General features: G+C 45.3%; 1 protein-coding gene across 1 annotated transcript in view; it reads right to left on the bottom strand.

The window, feature by feature from the left end:
* Positions 1-6,290: 6,290 nt before the first annotated feature.
* LOC126259529 (putative odorant receptor 92a) overlaps positions 6,291-19,042 on the bottom strand; it is a 106,833-nt gene continuing 94,081 nt past the window's right edge. Inside the window, exons 3-4 of the mRNA XM_049956395.1 lie at positions 11,163-11,318; positions 6,291-6,347 (exon numbers count right to left, since the gene is read on the bottom strand). Coding sequence (XP_049812352.1) covers positions 6,291-6,347; positions 11,163-11,318 — 213 coding nt within the window. The remainder of the gene's footprint in view (positions 6,348-11,162; positions 11,319-19,042) is intronic.

The raw sequence follows: 19,042 nt of genomic DNA, 5'->3' as shown, positions 1-19,042 counted from the left end.
GTGTGGAGCCGAGCCAGAACGAGGCGAAGCGGCGGGAGCGTGCAGTGGGGGGTGCAATAGCTGCAAGAGCGACCGATGGGTGCGGCCGTGTAGCAATTCTGCCGGGGGAACGGGTGCCACGCAGCTGGGAGCGATATGAAGCAAGGAAAGTCCAGAGCGCGTGCTCGTGAGAATGCGTGGTGTGCACCTTGCTCATCTGCGACTTAAACGTACACACAACGCGTTCGGCCTCGCTGTTCGACTGGGGATGGAACGGGGCTGAGGTCAGATGGCGAATGCCATTAGCAGCACAGAACGCTTCAAACTCAGAGGACACAAATTGCGGCCATTGTCGGATCCAATAACTTGAGGAAGGCCCTCAATGCAAAAAATAGATGTCAAAGCCAGAATAGTTCAAAAAATGTTCAAACGTGTGTGAAATCGTATGGGACTTAACTGCTTAGGTCATCAGTCCCTAAGCTTACACACTACTTAACCTAAATTATCCCAAGGACAAACATACACACCCATGCCCGAGGGAGGACTCGAACCTCCGCCGGGACCAGCCGCACAGTCCATGACTGCAGCGCCTTCGACCGCTCGGCTAACCCCGCGTGGCAAAGCCAGAATAGTAGAAGACATAGATACAACAAAAGGAGAGTTGCTGTACGCATCAATAACAATCAACCAGCGGGTGTCCAGAAAGGACCTGCAAAATCAATATGGACGCGCTGCCAAGGTGCAGTAGGAGTCGGCCATGCAAAGAAGTGCTGGTGGGGAGCAGAATGATGCTCCGTGCAAGAGCGACAATTATCAATGCCGACCCAAGTGCAGTGACGACGCGCTAATTGCTTCGTCCGCACTATACCCCAATGACCTGTTACATGACGTGTAGTCCGGTGTTTTCATTTGACAATTGTAAATTAAAAAAGAAATCGGACTCCCTAAAGACCTATGAGAAGGGATCTGTAAGAGGGTTATTGTTTTCATTAAGTGTTTTATGTATGTTTGTTTTACATATGTTTTATATGTGCCTTGCTGCTTTCAGTTTTACAAGATTACATGTACACTCTATGTTTCTTATCAAGTTTTATTTTCTCTTAATCAACTCATGCATTATTTTTTTTGTATTTGTGTAAAGATTCACTTGTTTTACGTCAATCACATGTTGTTTTGTTGTGTTGACACTTATATCTTTGTACTTAAGGATCAGACTGACACATTTTAGAGAAATGTAACCTAAGAATCTTTTATATTGGGTCAATGTCAGAGCGTTTGTATTCAATAATCTATCAAGGAATGAATGGAACGATGTGTATAATTGAGCAGCGGTAGTAATTTTCCATGGGGGCAGAGAATCCTCAAGACAACAATATTATATTCAGGTTAGGGAATAACCTTCTCTGGCCCCAATTTCAGAATGAGTGAGTAGATTAATGTCTGCATGACACTGTAACAGTTTAAAAATTGTCATTTAAGTCTGGTTCTTCAAGAATATGACCTGATCATACGCCCATCACATTTTTATTTCCCACTTTAATTTTGTGGCATGCAGCAGAGAGTGTATGGATGACCCCTGGTTGAATGTGGTACAGACAGGGTATAATATTGTGCTTGGATTTATACTGAACAAAGATTGATTCATGTTTATTTCTTTGATAATGACCAAACCAATGTGTCACAATTTATTCTGTTCTGTGTCACACTAACCTTTTAAAGTGTGACACTCCCCAGGAAAAAATTTGAGAGGAACACGGAGGTTGTGAGAGATTGCAGGGCACTCTCACTTCTGATTCAGTGTCATGCCACTTCATGTTCTTAGGGAAGATTATCTTTATTACGATCTGACTTCATACTTTCTGATGAAATGGTGGGCAGTAGTTAACGCTCTTGCTTGTGTGTCAGTGAAGGAATAGCGGCAAGCTTTATCTGCGCTCAAAGAATCAGGGCGCCAATTTGAAGGACTGCAGTAAAAACGTACGGCGACTGAGGGCTGAGGGAAGCATGTTTTTTCTGTGGAACCTGCGTGAATACATTTCCAGACAGGCCAGTCCTACGGTATCATTGTGCACACACATTTGGACGGCGCTGGTCGGTCAGCATCTGCGTCCAGCTAGACTGACTAGCGCCGAGAAGTCACCGCTGCAATGGCCAGCCCATTGTAGACCGTCAATAAAGCAGAGGATCGGCCCTTGTTAGGCAAGAAGCCAATCAGACAACTATAACCAATCTGTGAATTCCCGTGGAACAGATCACTGGTGCCCAGACGCCCAGACACTGCTACAAAACATATTTGTGAAAGCACGAGGCTTTTAGCAGGTTTATGGCCGTTATTTGGAAACTTAGAAATGGACGCAACAGGGGAGATAATAAGGTTTTTATGGAGGTGTGTGGTTCCATCCTGGTCATGTTGTTAGCAAAAAAGGCGAAAACGTGTGGAAAGAGGCCACGAAGCTGAATCTTCTTTCCTTTTCCTCCAATTAACTTTAAAGTCTCTGTTTGATCAAATCGGTGTATGCAGAGCAAGGGCCGCTCTCCCAGCTTCGAATGCCGGGCTCCAGCTCATGACTGGCATGTGCTAAAGTGGGGGAAGTATAAGATGTAAATGTGCTTTGTTACCGAGCTGAGGAGGAAAGTGTACAGAAGGAGAGGATCACCCTTGTAGTGGCACTTCGCTAGTAAAGAACTGCAGGTCTCTACCTAAACAGTGAGACTTGTGTCCTTTGCTAGTGTGCCACTTAGAGCCTGTGTCAGTCACCTTATGAACCGTCGGAGGTGCTGCTTCCAGCTTCACGTACACAACGAATGATGCGTGGGTGTACTTATTTGTCTAGAGTCAGCCGGCTATACATTTGACATATTCTGTCACGCATAATTGCGGCATGGAGTCAAATTTGTTTGGCAGACCAGCAAACGGGTCCACCTGCACACTGGAATCCCCTGGGTTTTCAGAAACTCATAGGGAAGTACCTGCGTTCAGAATTAACCGAACGCGAGACTGTGTACTTCCATTTTTCGGGCGCGCGCCATAATTATCAGATTGCGGTCGCCCATGACTTCAGTTGCCGAACGCATCGTGGTGCAGGAGGGTAAAGTATTCGCTGCTATGTCGTAGGGCTCCAGTATACAGGGTGTTACAAAAAGGTACGGCCAAACTTTCAGGAAACATTCCTGACACACAAATAAAGAAAAGATGTTATGTGGACATGTGTCCGGAAACGCTTCATTTCCATGTTAGAGCTCATTTTAGTTTCGTCAGTATGTACTGTACTTCCTCGATTCATCGCCAGTTGGTCCAATTGAAGGAAAGTAATGTTGACTTCGGTGCTTGTGTTGACATGCGACTCATTGCTCTACAGTACTAGCATCAAGCACATCAGTACGTAGCATCAACAGGTTAGTGTTCATCACGAACGTGGTTTTGCAATCAGTCCAATGTTTACAAATGCGGAGTTGGCAGATGCCCATTTGATGTATGGATTAGCACGGGACAATAGCCGTGGCGCGGTACGTTTGTATCGAGACAGATTTCCAGAACTAAGGTGTCCCGACAGGATGACGTTCGAAGCAACTGATCGGCGTCTTAGGGAACACAGAACATTCCAGCCTATGACTCGCGACTGGGGAAGACCTAGAACGACTAGGACACCTGCAATGGACGAGGCAATTCTTCGTGCAGTTGACGATAACCCTAATGTCAGCGTCAGAGAAGTTGCTGGTGTACAAGGTAACGTTGACCACGTCACTGTATGGAGAGTGCTACGGGAGAACCAGTTGTTTCCGTGCCATGTACAGCGTGTACAGGCACTATCAGCAGCTGATTGGCCTCCACGGGTACAGTTCTGCGAATGGTTCATCCAACAATGTGTCAATCCTCATTTCAGTGCAAATGTTCTCTTTACGGATGAGGCTTCATTCCAACGTGATCAAATTGTAAATTTTCACAATCAACATGTGTGGGCTGACGAGAATCCGCACGCAATTGTGCAATCACGTCATCAACACAGATTTTCTGTGATCGTTTGGGCAGGCATTGCTGGTGATGTCTTGATTGGGCCCCATGTTCTTCCACCTACGCTCAATGGAGCACGTTTCATGATTTCATACGGGATACTCTACCTGTGCTGCTAGAACATGTGCCTTTACAAGTACGACACAACATGTGGTTCATGCACGATGGAGCTCCTGCACATTTCAGTCGAAGTGTTCGTACGATTCTCAACAACAGATCCGGTGACCGATGGATTGGTAGAGGCGGACCAATTCCATGGCCTCCACGCTCTCCTGATCTCAACCCTCTTGACTTTCATTTATGGGGGTATTTGAAAGCTCTTGTCTACGCAACCCCGGTACCAAATGTAGAGACTCTTCGTGCTCGTATTGCGGACGGCTGTGATACAATACGCCATTCTCCAGGGCTGCATCAGCGCATCAGGGATTCCATGCGACGGAGGGTGGAGGCATGTATCCTCGCTAACGGAGGACATTTTGAACATTTCCTGTAACAAAGTGTTTGAAGTCACGCTGGTACGTTCTGTTGCTGTGTGTTTCCATTCCATGATTAACGTGATTTGAAGAGAAGTAACAAAATGAGCTGTAACATGGAAAGTAAGCGTTTCCGGACACATGTCCACATAACATATTTTCTTTCTTTGTGCGTGAGGAATGTTTCCTGAAAGTTTGGCCGTACCTTTTTGTAACACCCTGTATGTTTCTCAGCACCCTGTTCTTTCGAAACATATTTATCTTTTTTGAAGATGGTGGCGTAGTTTTTGTGCTATAATCCGGATTCACATGTATAAAGCGATTAGTTCCGGTTAACGTCATGTGTCGATCCACAGCTGATCACTTTGTCCACCATAGACCCCCATGTTTGTGAAACCGTTTGTGAAATAAAAATGTTTGTGTGACGTTTCTGCAGTCATTTTTGTTGTCTTGTGATGTTAAGGATGAATAAATCTATTGTCATTTAGATCACAACTTCTCCCTGTGTTCTGATTAACAGTACCTTGCCATTTTTATTAAAGTCTAGATTCTAAAAGAGAGTAGCAAGCTTGCAGTGTCGCATGAGAAATGAAGACAAGACAATGACACTGATGCAATTTTTTATTGAAACAAATAAAAAGAAATGCTTGACAATTAATTTTAGAAGCTGTGACTGTGTGTTTTACCTCTTTAACTCTCTAAGTGAACCTGCAATTAGAAGATAAATAAGAAAAGAAAAATGAATGAAACCTGGGCTACAAGGAATCGTCGACATAAAAGTCGTTAGAGAGAAAATACAACGCCATTTTTTTCCCGCTCGCCCATGAACCATGGACCTTGCCATTGGTGAGCTGGCTTGGGTACCTCAGGAATACAGATATCCGTACCGTAGGTGCAACCACATCTGAGGAGAGTCTTTTGAGAGGCCAGACAAACCTGTGTTTCCTGAAGAGGGGCAGCAGCCTTTTCAGTAGTTGCTGGGGCAATAGTGTGGATGATTGATCTGGCCTTGTAACATCAACCAAAAATACACAATTTCGACTTACTTTACTGTACGCATTCTGTCTCGTTTGGTGAAATTTGTGTTAAAAGATGGTATTCTGGAGTAACGGATCAAAATTCGATAGCTACTTGTTAGATAAAAAGAAAGCAATAAACATGTATTCAGCGGCAAATTCGGGTAGTTGCTCCGTGATGGAGCTTGAGACGAATAATGTTCAGTACAGAATAGACTAAATATCGGTCTTCAAAACTACTGTTAACGGTATAAGAGCTGTTTCAACATAAATATTCAATTCTTACAAAAATTTCTAACTTGAATTCTGTTTTGCGGCATAAAAATATTTACGAACTTGGTTCCATAAGTTAAGGGATGTAGTTAGCGAACACAGATAATTTTAAAAAGGAATCAGAACCATATTTTTGGCTCTTAGGATGACGAGATTCATCCCTGGTCAGCACACAGTATTCATATCGTGGTCTCAGATCCCCTTCATTCCACCCTGATTTAGGCTTCCTGCACTTTTCCTAACTCGCTTAAGCCAAACGCTCGGCGGTCTCTTTGGAAGTTCACGCATTTCTTCGTTCCTCACACTTCTATTAAAACGAGCATGGCCTCCAATGACCTCTTCGTCGACGGGACGTTAAACCGTAGCCTTCGGTGCTTGTAGTAATGTTGTCCTGGTGAAGAAGCGTAGCGCACTGCAAGCGTCGAGTGCCGGGCGGAGCAGCCAGCGCCAGCCGTGAGTGGCGTGAAGAGAGGTGGGGAGGGGAGGGAAGAGGAGAGGAGAGGAGAAGCCCCTCCCCTCCCCTCCCGCACCCCCCACTTAGCGGTCGTTCATCTGGTGCAGCAGCGCGAAGTACGAGTAGGAGCCATTCAGCAGCTGAAACAGGGGTTCAGTGCTCAGTAACACCAACGTCCGGATATCAGATTTTTAAATTAGTAACTCAAGTTTAACCTTAAGAGATCCGCTTGATTTCACTTTCGCCTTAACATATTTGTAATGTTCAGGGAAAAAAGGGAAAATCGAAGAGCGCTATTGGCCAGAACACACACAAGGTTTTTTCAGTCGCCAAGTGGAGAAGTTTCACCTGACAGGGCCGAGCAGAGTCTGGGTTTGTGTTTTTGTTTGTGATGTGGCGACGAAAGGGGATGATTTTATGAAAACTAGACACGATTGTCTTAATGGGATTTCTGCGATCGTTCTTTAAATAAAAATATGGCATTTCAGTCTTTGATCGCTATTTTTTAATTTGAATGACCGGTTTGAGGCTAGCTGCCCATCTTCAGATCATACATTGCAGTTACAGAGTAACTTGTCAATACAGAATTATCGGTTCACTGTTATGATATGAAGATGGGCAGCTAGCCTGAAACCGGTCATTGAAAATAAGAAATAGCGGTCAAAGACTGAAATGCCATACTTTTATTGAAAGAGGATTAAATTATGGTAGCAGCACACAACACACTTCGCTCCTTTCGAGAGCTATTAAGAGAGCAGCCGAACTTAAGCGCCACCGCCCGTCACACGGATCACCATCGAGCCTTCGGATTAGCTACACTCAACCGCCAAACAAACTGGTGTAGGCATACGTATTCAGATACAGAGACATGTAAACAGACAGAATACGGCGCTGCAGTCGGTAAAGCCTATATCAGACAACAAGTGTGTGGCGCAGTTGTTACATCGGTTACTGCTGCTACAAGGGCAGGTTGTCGAGATTTAACTGAACTTGAACGTGGTGTTACAGTCAGCGCACAAGCGACGGGACACAGCGTCTCCGTTGTAGCGTTTTATTGGGGATTTTCCCGTACGGCCATTTCACTATTTTACCGCGAGTATCAGGAATCCTGTGAAACATCAAATCTCCGTTCTCGCTCCGGCTGGAAAATGATTCTGCAAGAACGGGACCGACGACGACTGAAGAGAATCGTTCAACAAGACAGAAGTGCAACCCTTCCGCAAAATGCTGCAGATTTCAATGGTGGGTCATCAACAAGCGTCAGCGTGCGAACAATTCAACGAAACATCATCGATATGGGCTTTCGGAACCGAAGGCCCAATCGTGTACCCTTGATTACTACACGACACAAAGCTTTACGTCTCGCCTGGGGCGGTCAACACCGACATTGGTCTGTTGGTAACTGGAAACATGTTGCCTGCTCGGACGAATATCGTTTCAAATTGTATCGAGCGCATCGACGTGTACGGGTGTGAAGACAACTTCATGAATCCATGGACCCCGAGTATCAGCATAGGACTGTTCAAGCTGGTGGAGGCTCTGTGATGCTGTGGGGCTTGTGATATGGGACCCTTGATACGTCTAGATACGACTCTGACAGGTGACACGTACTTAAACATACTGTCTGATCACCTGCATCCATTCGTGTGCATTGTGCATTCCTACGGACTTGGACAATTCCAGCAGGAGAATGCCACGACCCACACGTCCGGAATTGCTACAGAGTGACATCAGGAACACTCTTCTGAGTTTAAACACTACCGCTGGCCACCACACTCCCCAGACACAAACATTATTGAGCATATCTCGATGGCTTCCGACCTGCTATTCAAAAGAGATCTCTACCCCCTCGTTGTCTTACGGATTTATGGACAGCACTGCAGGACTCATGGTGTCTGTTTCCTCCTGCACATTAGTCGAGTCCATACCACGTCTGTGTTGCGACACTTCTGCGTGCTCGCTAGGGCCCTACACTATATCAGGCAGGTGTACCAGTTTCTTAGGCTCTTCATTGTATTTGTCTTTTCTTCTTCGAGTCGCGTTTTTATCCTTAAGGTTTCCTGTATTGCCTTCTTTGTTGGTGATACTGTTGATCAAACATCCTTTTGAGCACAATGTTTGTATTAGCTTACAAACTTCTGGGTTAAATTCTACCGTTAAAATACAAATATACAAGCAGGAAAGTCAGGTCAGAGTAACGCCACATACATGTCTACATCTACATCTACATGATTACTCTGCAATTCACATTTAAGTGCTTGGCAGAGGGTTCATCGAACCACAATCATACTATCTCTCTACCATTCCACTCCCGAACAGCGCGCGGGAAAAACGAACACCTAAACCTTTCTGTTCGAGCTCTGATTTCTCTTATTTTATTTTGATGATCATTCCTACCTATGTAGGTTGGGCTCAGTCCTCTTCAATAACCGTCTGTCACGAGCACTCAACACACGTTTTCGTCCGCGTTGTGACTCAGCGGAATATGTTTTCCTGCCTTCCCTGCGTGCGGTTTAAAGCCTCGATACGTTTTGAAACACCAAATGCTTGGGCTACCTTGGTAGCTGTAACGGTGCGGTAGTTAGTTACTTTTGAGATTGGATGTGGTGAGTCGATGTTAGTCAAGAATGCCTTTAAGGCGATAAAGACGCCGTTATCAACACCTCATTGAGTTTCAACGAGTCCGTGTAATAGGACTACGAGAAGCTGGATATTCTTTCGGCGATATTGCATGAAGAATTGGCAGGAATGTAGTCGCTGAACATGATTGCTGGTAACGGATGTTCAAGAGCCACTGCTGAGAGGAAGACGATCGTGTTCGGCGAACGGCTCTGGCGCATCGTAAAGTATCTGGAGCTGCAATCTGAGCAGCAGTTAGCACCACAGTAACACTGCTGTTAGAATTCGGTTACCTCAAGGATAGTTCTGAGCCTGTCGCCATGTTGTGTGACGTAAGGATTGCCGTCTGTGACTTCAGCGAGAGCTCATTAGCGGGCAGGGTGGAGGTCTGTTGTGTTTTGTAATGAAAACTGGTTGTCTCTCGTTGCCAGTGACGGGCCGTGTGTCGGTTAGAATGAGGCCAGTCGAGAGCCTGCGCGAATCGTTCTGTGGTGCCATTTCGTTTAACAGCAGGAGCACTGTGACTGTAAATTTGTACATCAGTCTGGTGACTCGACCTGTTGTGCTACCATTCATGAATAGCACCCCAGGGGGTGTTTTCCAACAGGATAACGCTCGCCCAAATACCGCTGTTGTAACCCAACATGCTTTACACAGTGTCGAAGTGTCGACATGCTGGCGTGCTCTGCTAGATTAGCAAATCCGTCTGCAATCGAACAGATATGGGAGACCATCGGACGACAACTCCAGCGTCGTCCACAACCGATACAAACTAACCGAGTGCAGCAGGCGTGGAATTCCATCCCGAGAACTGACAGCCAGCACCTCTGAAACCCACAGCATGCAGCTTTGCATTCTGGCGGTTACGGCAGTTATTAATGTAGCTGCATTTCACATTTGCAATGACTTATCTTGCGCTTACGTTATTATTATTATTATTATTATTATGTAGTATTCTGCCTAGTGGCAGGTCCATGTCTTCGTACGGAGAATTTCTGACCCCACTTTCTCTGTTTTCAGCTTCTTCCTTCAGTATGTTGTATTTCCTTCCATCTTTCATGTCGTCCAGATGAATTCTTCTTCTTCCTCGTCCTGCGTTTCCTCTCAGTTTCCCTTCGATGACATCATGTATGAGTCCCTCGTGTCTAAGTACATGTCCAGTCCAGTTGGCCTTTCTCTGAAGAATTTTGCGCAGAATACTTCTCTTCTCTCCTACTTTTCGCAGTACATCGTCATTTTTTATGCGGACTTCCACTAGATCTTTTGCATTCTCCTCCAGCACCACATTTCAAAGCTCTCTAAGTATTTTTTCTCCTTCTTTCTCATGGTCCATGTCTCTGCTCCATACAATGCAATGATCCAAATGTAGCACTTTATCAGCTTTTTCCTCAATGGAAAACTCAAAAAATGGCTCTGAGCACTATGGGACTTGACTTCTGAGGTCATCAGTCCCCTGGAACTTAGAACTACTTAAACCTAACTAACCTAAGGACAGCACACACATCCATGCCCGAGGCAGGATTCTTCGAACCTGCGACCGTAGCGGTCGCGCGGTTCCAGACTGTAGTGCCTAGAACCGCTCGGCCACCCCGGCCGGCTGACAAACTCAACTTGCTGCTGAGCAGAGTCCTCTTCTTGTTGAAAGCAGCTTTGGCCATGGCGACTCTTGCTCGGATTTCGTTGGTGCAGTGGGCATCCTTTGTGATAAAACTTCCCAGGTACTTGAACTGATTCGCATTTTCCAGTTCCCGATTTTGCAACGTTAATCACATATTACCTCGAAAAATGTATTCCCGAAATTTCATTGTTGTTGTTGTGGTCTTCAGTTTGATGCAGCTCTCCATGCTACTCTATCCTCTGCAAGCTTCTTCATCTCCCAGTACGTACTGCAGCCTACATCCTTCTGAACGTGCTTAGTGTACTCATCTCTTGGTCTCCCTCTACGATTTTTACCCTCCACGCTGCCCTCCAATACTAAATTCGTGATCCCTTGATGCCTCAGAACATGTCCTACCAACCGATCCCTTCTTCTAGTCAAGTTGTGCCACAAACTCCTCTTCTCCCCAATTCTATTGAGTACCTCCTCATTAGTTATGTGATCTACCCATCTAATCTTCAGCATTATTCTGTAGCACGACATTTCGAAAGCTTCTATTCTCTTCTTGTCCAAACTATTTATTGAATATTTCATTACTCTACATTTTTTTTTTTTTTTGGGGATTGCAACTTTTTTTCGTCAGTGTATATTTTAGGGGTGGAGTGTTTTCTAGCGAGTTTGAACGACGCAGTGACTGTCGCCCCCATTAGGTCGAGGCAGGAAGGGCTGCGGCACTCACCAGCAGGAAGGTCTCGCGGGAGATCTTGTAGAACTTGCCGGCGGTGAGGCAGATTGGCCGCTGGAGGCGCGCCATGGCGACGCGCAGCGTGCGCTGGAAGCCGGCGCCGGCGTCGGGCCAGCCGCAGCCGTAGGCCGACGTCTGCAGGCGCTCGCTCTGCGCATGCGCCACCTCACGTCACGTCCTGTCCACACTGCTCACATCGTGGGGGCAGGGGACAGAGGACACCATTAAGACTAACAAGACACGGTCCAGTCACATCCGTGTGACCAGCACCTATGTTCGACGTCAACGTATAATAACTACTCACGAGCGGCAGGTGGCACCACTAGCAATGCAGGCCATAAAGAGCTTGTCGAGGGGACGTGGAAAACAGTGCTGTCGTTGTCGCAAGGCGGAAACGGAGCAATCCCCACTCCCATCTCCCTTTCCCCGATCTGGAAATTGGTGCCTCTGTGGTGTATAGGAAGGATCTCATGACAGGAAATACAATTGCATAGCATAAGGGATATGGTTCATTTGTAAAAAACTCAGTTTGTGTGAGTTGGATTTCTCTTGCTCATCATTCTCTGCTGTTTGCGAAGATGCATGTCTTGTAATGAAGTACACTACTGGTCATTAACATTGCTACACCACGAAGATTACGAGCTACAGACGCGAAATTTAACAGTCAGGAAGAAGATGCTGTGATATGCAATGATTAGCTTTTCAAAGCAATCACACAAGGTTGGCGCCGGTGGCGACACCTACAACGTGCTGGCATGAGGAAAGTTTCCAACCGATTTCTCATACACAAACAGCAGTTGACCGACGTTGCTTAGCGAAACGTTGTTGTGATGCCTCGTGTAAGGAGGAGAAATGCGAACCGTCACGTCGGATTGTAGCCTATCGCGATTGCGGTTTATCGTATCGCGACATTGCTGCTCGCGTTGGTCGAGATCCAATGACTGTTAGCAGAATATGGAATCGGTGGGTTCAGCAGGGTAATACGGAACGCCGTGCTGGATCCCAACGGCCTCGTATCACTAGCAGTCGAGATGACAGGCATCTTATCCGCATGGCTGTAACGGATCGTGCAGCCACGTCTCGATCCTTGACTCAGCAGATCGGAACGTTTTCAAGACAACAACTATCTGCACGAACAGTTCGACGACGTTTGCAGCAGCATGGACTATCAGCTCGGAGACCATGGCTGCGGTTACCCATGACGCTGTATCACAGACAGGAGCGCCTGCGACGGTGTACTCAACGACGAACCTGGGTGCACGAATGGCAAAACGTCATTTTTTCGGATGAATCCAGGTACTGTTTACAGCATCATGATGATCGCATCCGTCTTTGGCGACATCGCGGTGAACGCACACTGGAAGCGTGTATTCGTCATCGCCATACTGGCGTATCATCCGGCGTGATGGTATGGGGTGCCATTGGTTACACGTCTCGGTCACCTCTTGTTCGCATTGACGGCACTTTGAACAGCGGACGTTACATTTCAGATGTGTTACGACCAGTGGCTCTACCCTTCATTCGATCCCTGCGAAACCCTACATTTCAGCAGCATGATGCACGACCGCATGTTGCAGGTCCTGTACGAACCTTTCTGGGTACAGAAAATGTTCGACTGCTGCCCTGGCCAGCACATCTCCAGATCTCTCACCAATTGCAAACGTCTGGTCAATGCTGACGGAGCAACTGGCTCGTTACAATACTCCAGTCACTACTCTTGATGAACTGTGGTGTCGTGTTGAAGCTGCATGGGCAGCTGTACCTGTACACGCCATCCAAGCTCTGTTTGACTCTATGCCCTGGCGTATCAAGGCCGTTGTTACGGCCAGAGGTGGTTGTTCTGAGTACTGATTTCTCAGGATCTATGCACCCAAATTGCGTAAAAATGTAATCAGATGTCAGTTCTAGTGTAATATATTTGTCCAATGAATACCCGTTTATCATCTGCATTTCTTCTTGCTGTAGCAATTTTAATGGCCAGTAGTGTAATTAAATCCATCGCTTTATTTTATTCCGATCACGTAAGAAATACTGTCATGAAACACCCGTCACATGTTATTACAACACTAAGAATCGTTTGGTCGTGGAGCACACGCCGTCCACCATCCCCTGCTCGCTGGACTGCGCCCAGTGCTGGCCCGCGGCATCACACACGCGGCTCGCTTGGCATTCTGCAGAGTGACAAACCACGTGCCACGTGCCACGTGCCGGCTTCCGCTCGGCTTCGCGACTCACACACTGGATGCCGTCCTAATCCCCTAACAAAAATATCCGAGATATTCTTGTCGAAACGTGTTCTTTCTCCATTTCTTTTCCTTTCCAGCCGGAACTGCTGTCGGTCGCCGTCGGTCCAATCTGCAAACAAAGCAGCGTTTATTCTATAAACGCCGGCCGGATTGGCCGTGCAGTTCTAGGCGCTACAGTCTGGAACCGCGAGACCGCTACGGTCGCAGGTTGGAATCCTGCCTCAGGCATGGATGTGTGTCATGTCCTTCGGTTAGTTAGGTTTAAGTAGTTCTAAGTTCTAGGGGACTGATGACCTCAGCAGTTGAGTCCCATAGTGGTCAGAGCCATTTGAACCAGTTTTTATTCGATAAACGTCTGTGGAACACCGATGCATGCAAGAACTCTATCTTTCCAAGGCAAATTGCTGACTGGCAATCGTTATAGAAATACTACTGAAGTCAATAAATAATTAATATGCAGTCACGTGATCGTGGTGTAGGGGATATAAGGCGAGTGCGACAGCTCACCGCTCCCAGTTGCAGTCAGTCTCTGGAGGCAAGAAATAGCTCTGAGCACTATCCGACTTAACTTCTGAGGTCATCAGTCGCCTACAACGTAGAACTAATTAAACCTAACTAACCTAAGGACATCACACACATCCATGCCCGAGGCAGGATTCGAACCTGCGACCGTAGCGATCGCTCGGTTCCACACTGTAGCGCCTAGAACCGCACGGCCACTCCGGCCGGCCTCTGGAAGCAGAAGAACCGTAAAACGTCGCCAGCAGTCGAGATTCTCAGCTGCTACTCCATCGCAGAATAAGTGTAAGAGTAAATACTCGTTAGATGTCGTTGCTACTATTGGTGCATGTAGCAGTTCCCTCTCTTTGTTCAACTCTATGTCATTGTCTGTGGATTCTTATTATTTCTTCTTCTCCTTCATCGTTGTTCAGTGACCTCTTGGGTGTCTGGACCAGCAGCAGCCACCACCATCTCGTCGGGACTTGCAGCGGAATCTGGCTTGTCAGGGTCGGCAGCGGCAGCGACAGCAGCACTTTGTCACCCTGCAGAGCACAGAACCCACTTGCTGGAGCAGGACAACAAGCTGCCGTTGTCTGTGTCGCTGACTGATTTAGACACCCAGCAATTTCCCGACTCTCAGAAGAACTGTGCTGTGGGTCAGTACTGGTCTCCGATGTATGCACTACCCCAGAATAGTCCGGTGTTGCTGCAAGGTCAGAGTATTGATTTGGTAGACGACAGGCTGCCGATTCCCCGCAGCCCTCTACTCCTTTTCATTTCAACTTATAATTTAACAGCTAGTGGTTCAAAGCACTTAAATACTGGTATAGAAGCGTCAGTGGACATTGACTGGCGTGTTGTGTTAGACACTGAAAATGCATCGAGAAGTGTTAAAGTGTGGTTTACGAAGCCGGAATGAGATCAACTATGTCGTGCAGAAACTTACATCAACTAACAGATGACCTCTTAGTATTCTCCAGCTCCGGACATTTACTGTGTGAGTCTCACTCTTTCTGTAACATCACTGTACGAGGGCGTGACACTCATGATGAGATCTGGAGATCGATCCATTTATTTGCACACACCACCGCTACAAACTTGTTTGATCTAGAGACGGCGCTATCCTTTGTGCTGGGAAGACTGAACGGTGGATTGCCGTGAGTTCAAACTGTGTATAAAGGCATCGTGAACTATCTCCATACATATAGTGTGCATGGAGATGATATAGAACAGTACATCAATACGATGTCAAAAGCCGAAGGTAAAGAAACTGCCATCAGTTTGAGAGAAATACATGCTGATTTACTGCACACAAGAAACAGTTATTCGGGCAATGCTGTAAACAATGGACCAGTTGTTTTTCTTGTTGTTGTTCATGTAATGCAGCCTATGTATCATTGCTGAAATGTAAATAAAATAGATATAATCGCAAATCTTTGCTGTTTTACTTATTTAACTACCCCATCATTATACAACGTAAAATGTAGCCATTGTAGCTCACTCAGTAAGATGATTGCGCTATAGTGGCTACATATATTATTATTATTGGCGAATTCTCCCCAGAAATGGAAGACGTTAAGCAAATAACTCGATCAAATGTTTCTTTGAGTTCTTCTTGTTCTCCTGATAGGCTTTCCTTCTTTCCAGAAACGCTTGTTTACGCTCATCCGATCACTCTGGTCTGCACTGTTTTCCTTTTGGTTGCTCTGATATAACATCCCATTTATCTACTTTGCGTCTGCAGGTGTCTCCTTCTCAAATTTCGGCTGATCTTATGTTTGCACTATTTAGGTCCTTTCGAATTTCATCTAGACAAGGTGTGGAATTCTTAACTAAGGTTACATAATCTATTATTCTCTTAGTCAATCGATTTTCTGGTTGTCGGCTGAGGTGACCAAAGAATTTCATTCGCCTTTTCATAATATCAGTTTCGATGTTTGAAAACTTTTCTGTTGTTTTACATGGTTGTAGCCTATAATCGTCTTTGGTATGTCTTCCTCCTAGAATTTTCCTGATGATCTTTCTCTCTCCTTTTTTGATATCTTCAAGTTGCTGTTTTCTGTTGAGAGTTAGTTTTTCACCTGTGTAGGGAATTGCTGGTTTTAGACAGTAATGTAGTCTCGAATTTTTGCCCCTCTTGACATTGATCTTTTGTTGTAGAGGTTTTGCGTTAACCCTAATCCTTTTTTAATTTCTTGGAAGCAATGTTGCTGTGAGATTTTTTCAGTACCTGTCGGTTCAATAAAATCTCTAAGGTATTTTAAGTATGAGATCCTGTTGATTTTACCATATTTCGTTCTCAAGTTTTGGAACAAAAGAATTCACTTTTCTCAAATGAAATTTGTAAACATATATTTTCCGCACATTCTTTGAGAATTTCTAGCTGTTTGACTGCAGTCTGCTGCTCATCCTCTGTTATTATCGCCAGGTCGCCCACAAATGCAAGATATGGTAAGTGGAGATTGTTTTTGGCAACGCCCAGTCAGACTGGCTTCCAACCCCCACATTTCTTGAGTTATTTCTCAGATTCTTCCATAACTTTGTCTAGAACTACGTTGAACAGAGTAGGAGAGAGTCCACCACCTTGCCTCACACCCGTTGGAATGTCGAAGGGTTCTGAGATCTCCACCATAAATTTTACTTTAGATTTAGGGCCAATTAGTGTTTGTTTTCGGATTTCTCGTGTTTTGGGATCTAATTCCTCTTTCCTAAAATTTGGAATAATGAGGGCTTGTCTATCGAATCGTATGCTTTTTTAAATCTACAAATGTGCATACTACAGGTTTTTGTCTGTGAGTTCACATTTTGAGTATAGGAGAATTTACTCCGGCCATGATCAGTACAGTCTGAATCCTGCTTGATAGTCTGCTACTTTGGGTTCTAATTGCTGTTGTGTTCCATTCAAGAGAGAAGCTGACAGAATTTTGTAGGGGACTGCTAATAGAGAGATCCCCTTGTAGCTGTTTACGTCTGAGTTATCATCTTTTTTATGTAGTGGATGAATCGGAGCAACCTTCCTGTGATTCGGAATTTTTTTGGTTTGCTAGATGTTTTGGATTGTTTGAGTAATTTCTTTGAGTGAATTTGGGACTAAAGTTTTAGAGAGTTCTGCTACAATTCCGTCCTCCTCTGATGCTTTGTTGCTTTTACGTTTCTTGATGTGCGCATTAATTTCTTCTTCTGTTGGCGGTAACGAATTCTGTGGTGAGGTTTCTGGCTGCACTTTCGGGAATCTCTCTTTGGGTTTTGGAGAATTTAAAAGCTGTGGAAAGTGTGTGGCTAGTACTTGGCAATTTTGTCAGGGCCAATTTACCATCTTTATTTCCAAAGAAAAGGTTTTGTGGTGAGTACCCTCTGATCTGGTATGCGAAACTCTTGTACAAGTCGTGTGTATTGTATTTTTGAAGTTTTCTTCGGTTGACTGCAGTTGCTCACTGACATATTTTAGTTTCATTTGTCTTGAAATCTTAGAGGTCTGCTTGTGCATTTCGAAAAAATTTTTCTATGTTTCTCCTGATCTGTTGGAATTATTAAATGCCTTTCTTCTTCTTCTAGTGCGTTTTCGCATTCTCAGTTCAAATGTGTGTGAATTCCTAAGGGACCAAACTGCTGAGGTAATCGGTCCCTAGACTTACACACTTCTTAAACTAACTTATGCTAAGAGCAACACACACACCCGTGTCAGAGGGAGGACTCGAACCTCCGGCGGGAAGGGCCGCGCAGTCCGTGACGACTGTAACCGCGCTGCCATTCCGCGCGGCTCTCGCGTTGTTGATTCCACGAAGGGTGTTTTGGTTTCTTGTGAAGAGGGATCAGATCTTTTGCTGTTTTAATGATTTTATTTTGCAATTCCTCCCTATCTTCTGCGTGTTGTTCTCCCAGTTTTTCAGTGGTTTTGGTGTCTTTGATTTTGTGTAGATCAAGTTCTGGGATCAGCGGTGTTTTTCCTCTTGGGTGTGAATTTAATTTTTATTCTGGTTAAATAATGGTCCGAATCGATATTTGCACTTCTGCGTACTTGCGCTCGCGAATTTATTTTTGGTAGTCATATGATATTGCAACATGATCAGTCTGAAATTCTCCCAAATGATGGATGGGAGATCGCCATGTTTTTTGTTTTTTGGGATGTTTCCGAAGTGAGGTTGACATAATTTTTAGGTTGTGTTGTTGGCGTAATTCAATGAGTTGTGTGCCGTTTCTGTTGGTAAATTTGTGTGCCGGATAGTTAGTTTCCCCCTGTCTTCTTGTACCGGTGTTCTATGCCAGTTTGTGCACTGAAGTCACCGAGCAGAATCCTGACATCTTTTGGAATTTTGGCCATCTTTGTTTCATGTTCTTTCCAGAACCTTTGTGTTTCTTTTTTAGGCTCTTTTTTATTATCAACATTTGTTGGTGCACATATACTAATAAAGGTGTAGTTTTCGTTTGTGTGTTAGATGCTTAGGGTAATTAGTCGATTGTTGATGGGTTTCACATCTGTCACTGGGTCCAGCACCTTTTTGTCTACAATAAAGAGCACTCCAAGTAGTGTTACTCCTCTGGCAATTTTCTTGTTTGTTCCACTTTTGAAGATTCAGTAATTATTGTAGTCTATCGTTTCTGAATCTGTATAGCGTTTTTCTTGCAAGGCGAGAATTTGAATGTTGTGCTTCGTGAGTTCGGTTGTGAGATCGTGTAATTTTGCTGCTTTAACAAGTGTCGGAATACTGAAAGCGCCCACATTCGTGGTGTGTTTTTCGTGGAAGTTTCCGACTGCTCTCTCTTCCAAGCTCCCCGAATCCGAACGCTTGGTTGCCACTTTTGAGCGGGTGGATTGTCCACCTGCGGTAATTTTGTCATTACTTATACGAGTCATGTTTGCTTGTCATCAATTGTCTAGTTGTGCAGAACCAGGGATTGTGAGTTCCTGGAGCATGTCCACAGCCGCACCTCCTGGTGAAGAGACGCCGACCATGCCGCTGCTCGTTCCAGGTCAGACACAACGTGGATTCTGGTTGTCGTTTTCGTCCACGAGTGGTATTGAATTTCCCACCTCCCCGGCATTCCCCTACCCGCCACCTGGGGACCCGTCAGATGGGCGTTCACAATCAAATACTTTATTATTATCATTATTATTATTACAAGCGT

Source organism: Schistocerca nitens, chromosome 5, assembly GCF_023898315.1.
Source record: "Schistocerca nitens isolate TAMUIC-IGC-003100 chromosome 5, iqSchNite1.1, whole genome shotgun sequence".
NCBI lineage: Eukaryota > Metazoa > Arthropoda > Insecta > Orthoptera > Acrididae > Schistocerca > Schistocerca nitens.
Note: the sequence above shows the minus strand (reverse complement) of the source record. Positions and strands in the feature narration are given on the sequence as shown.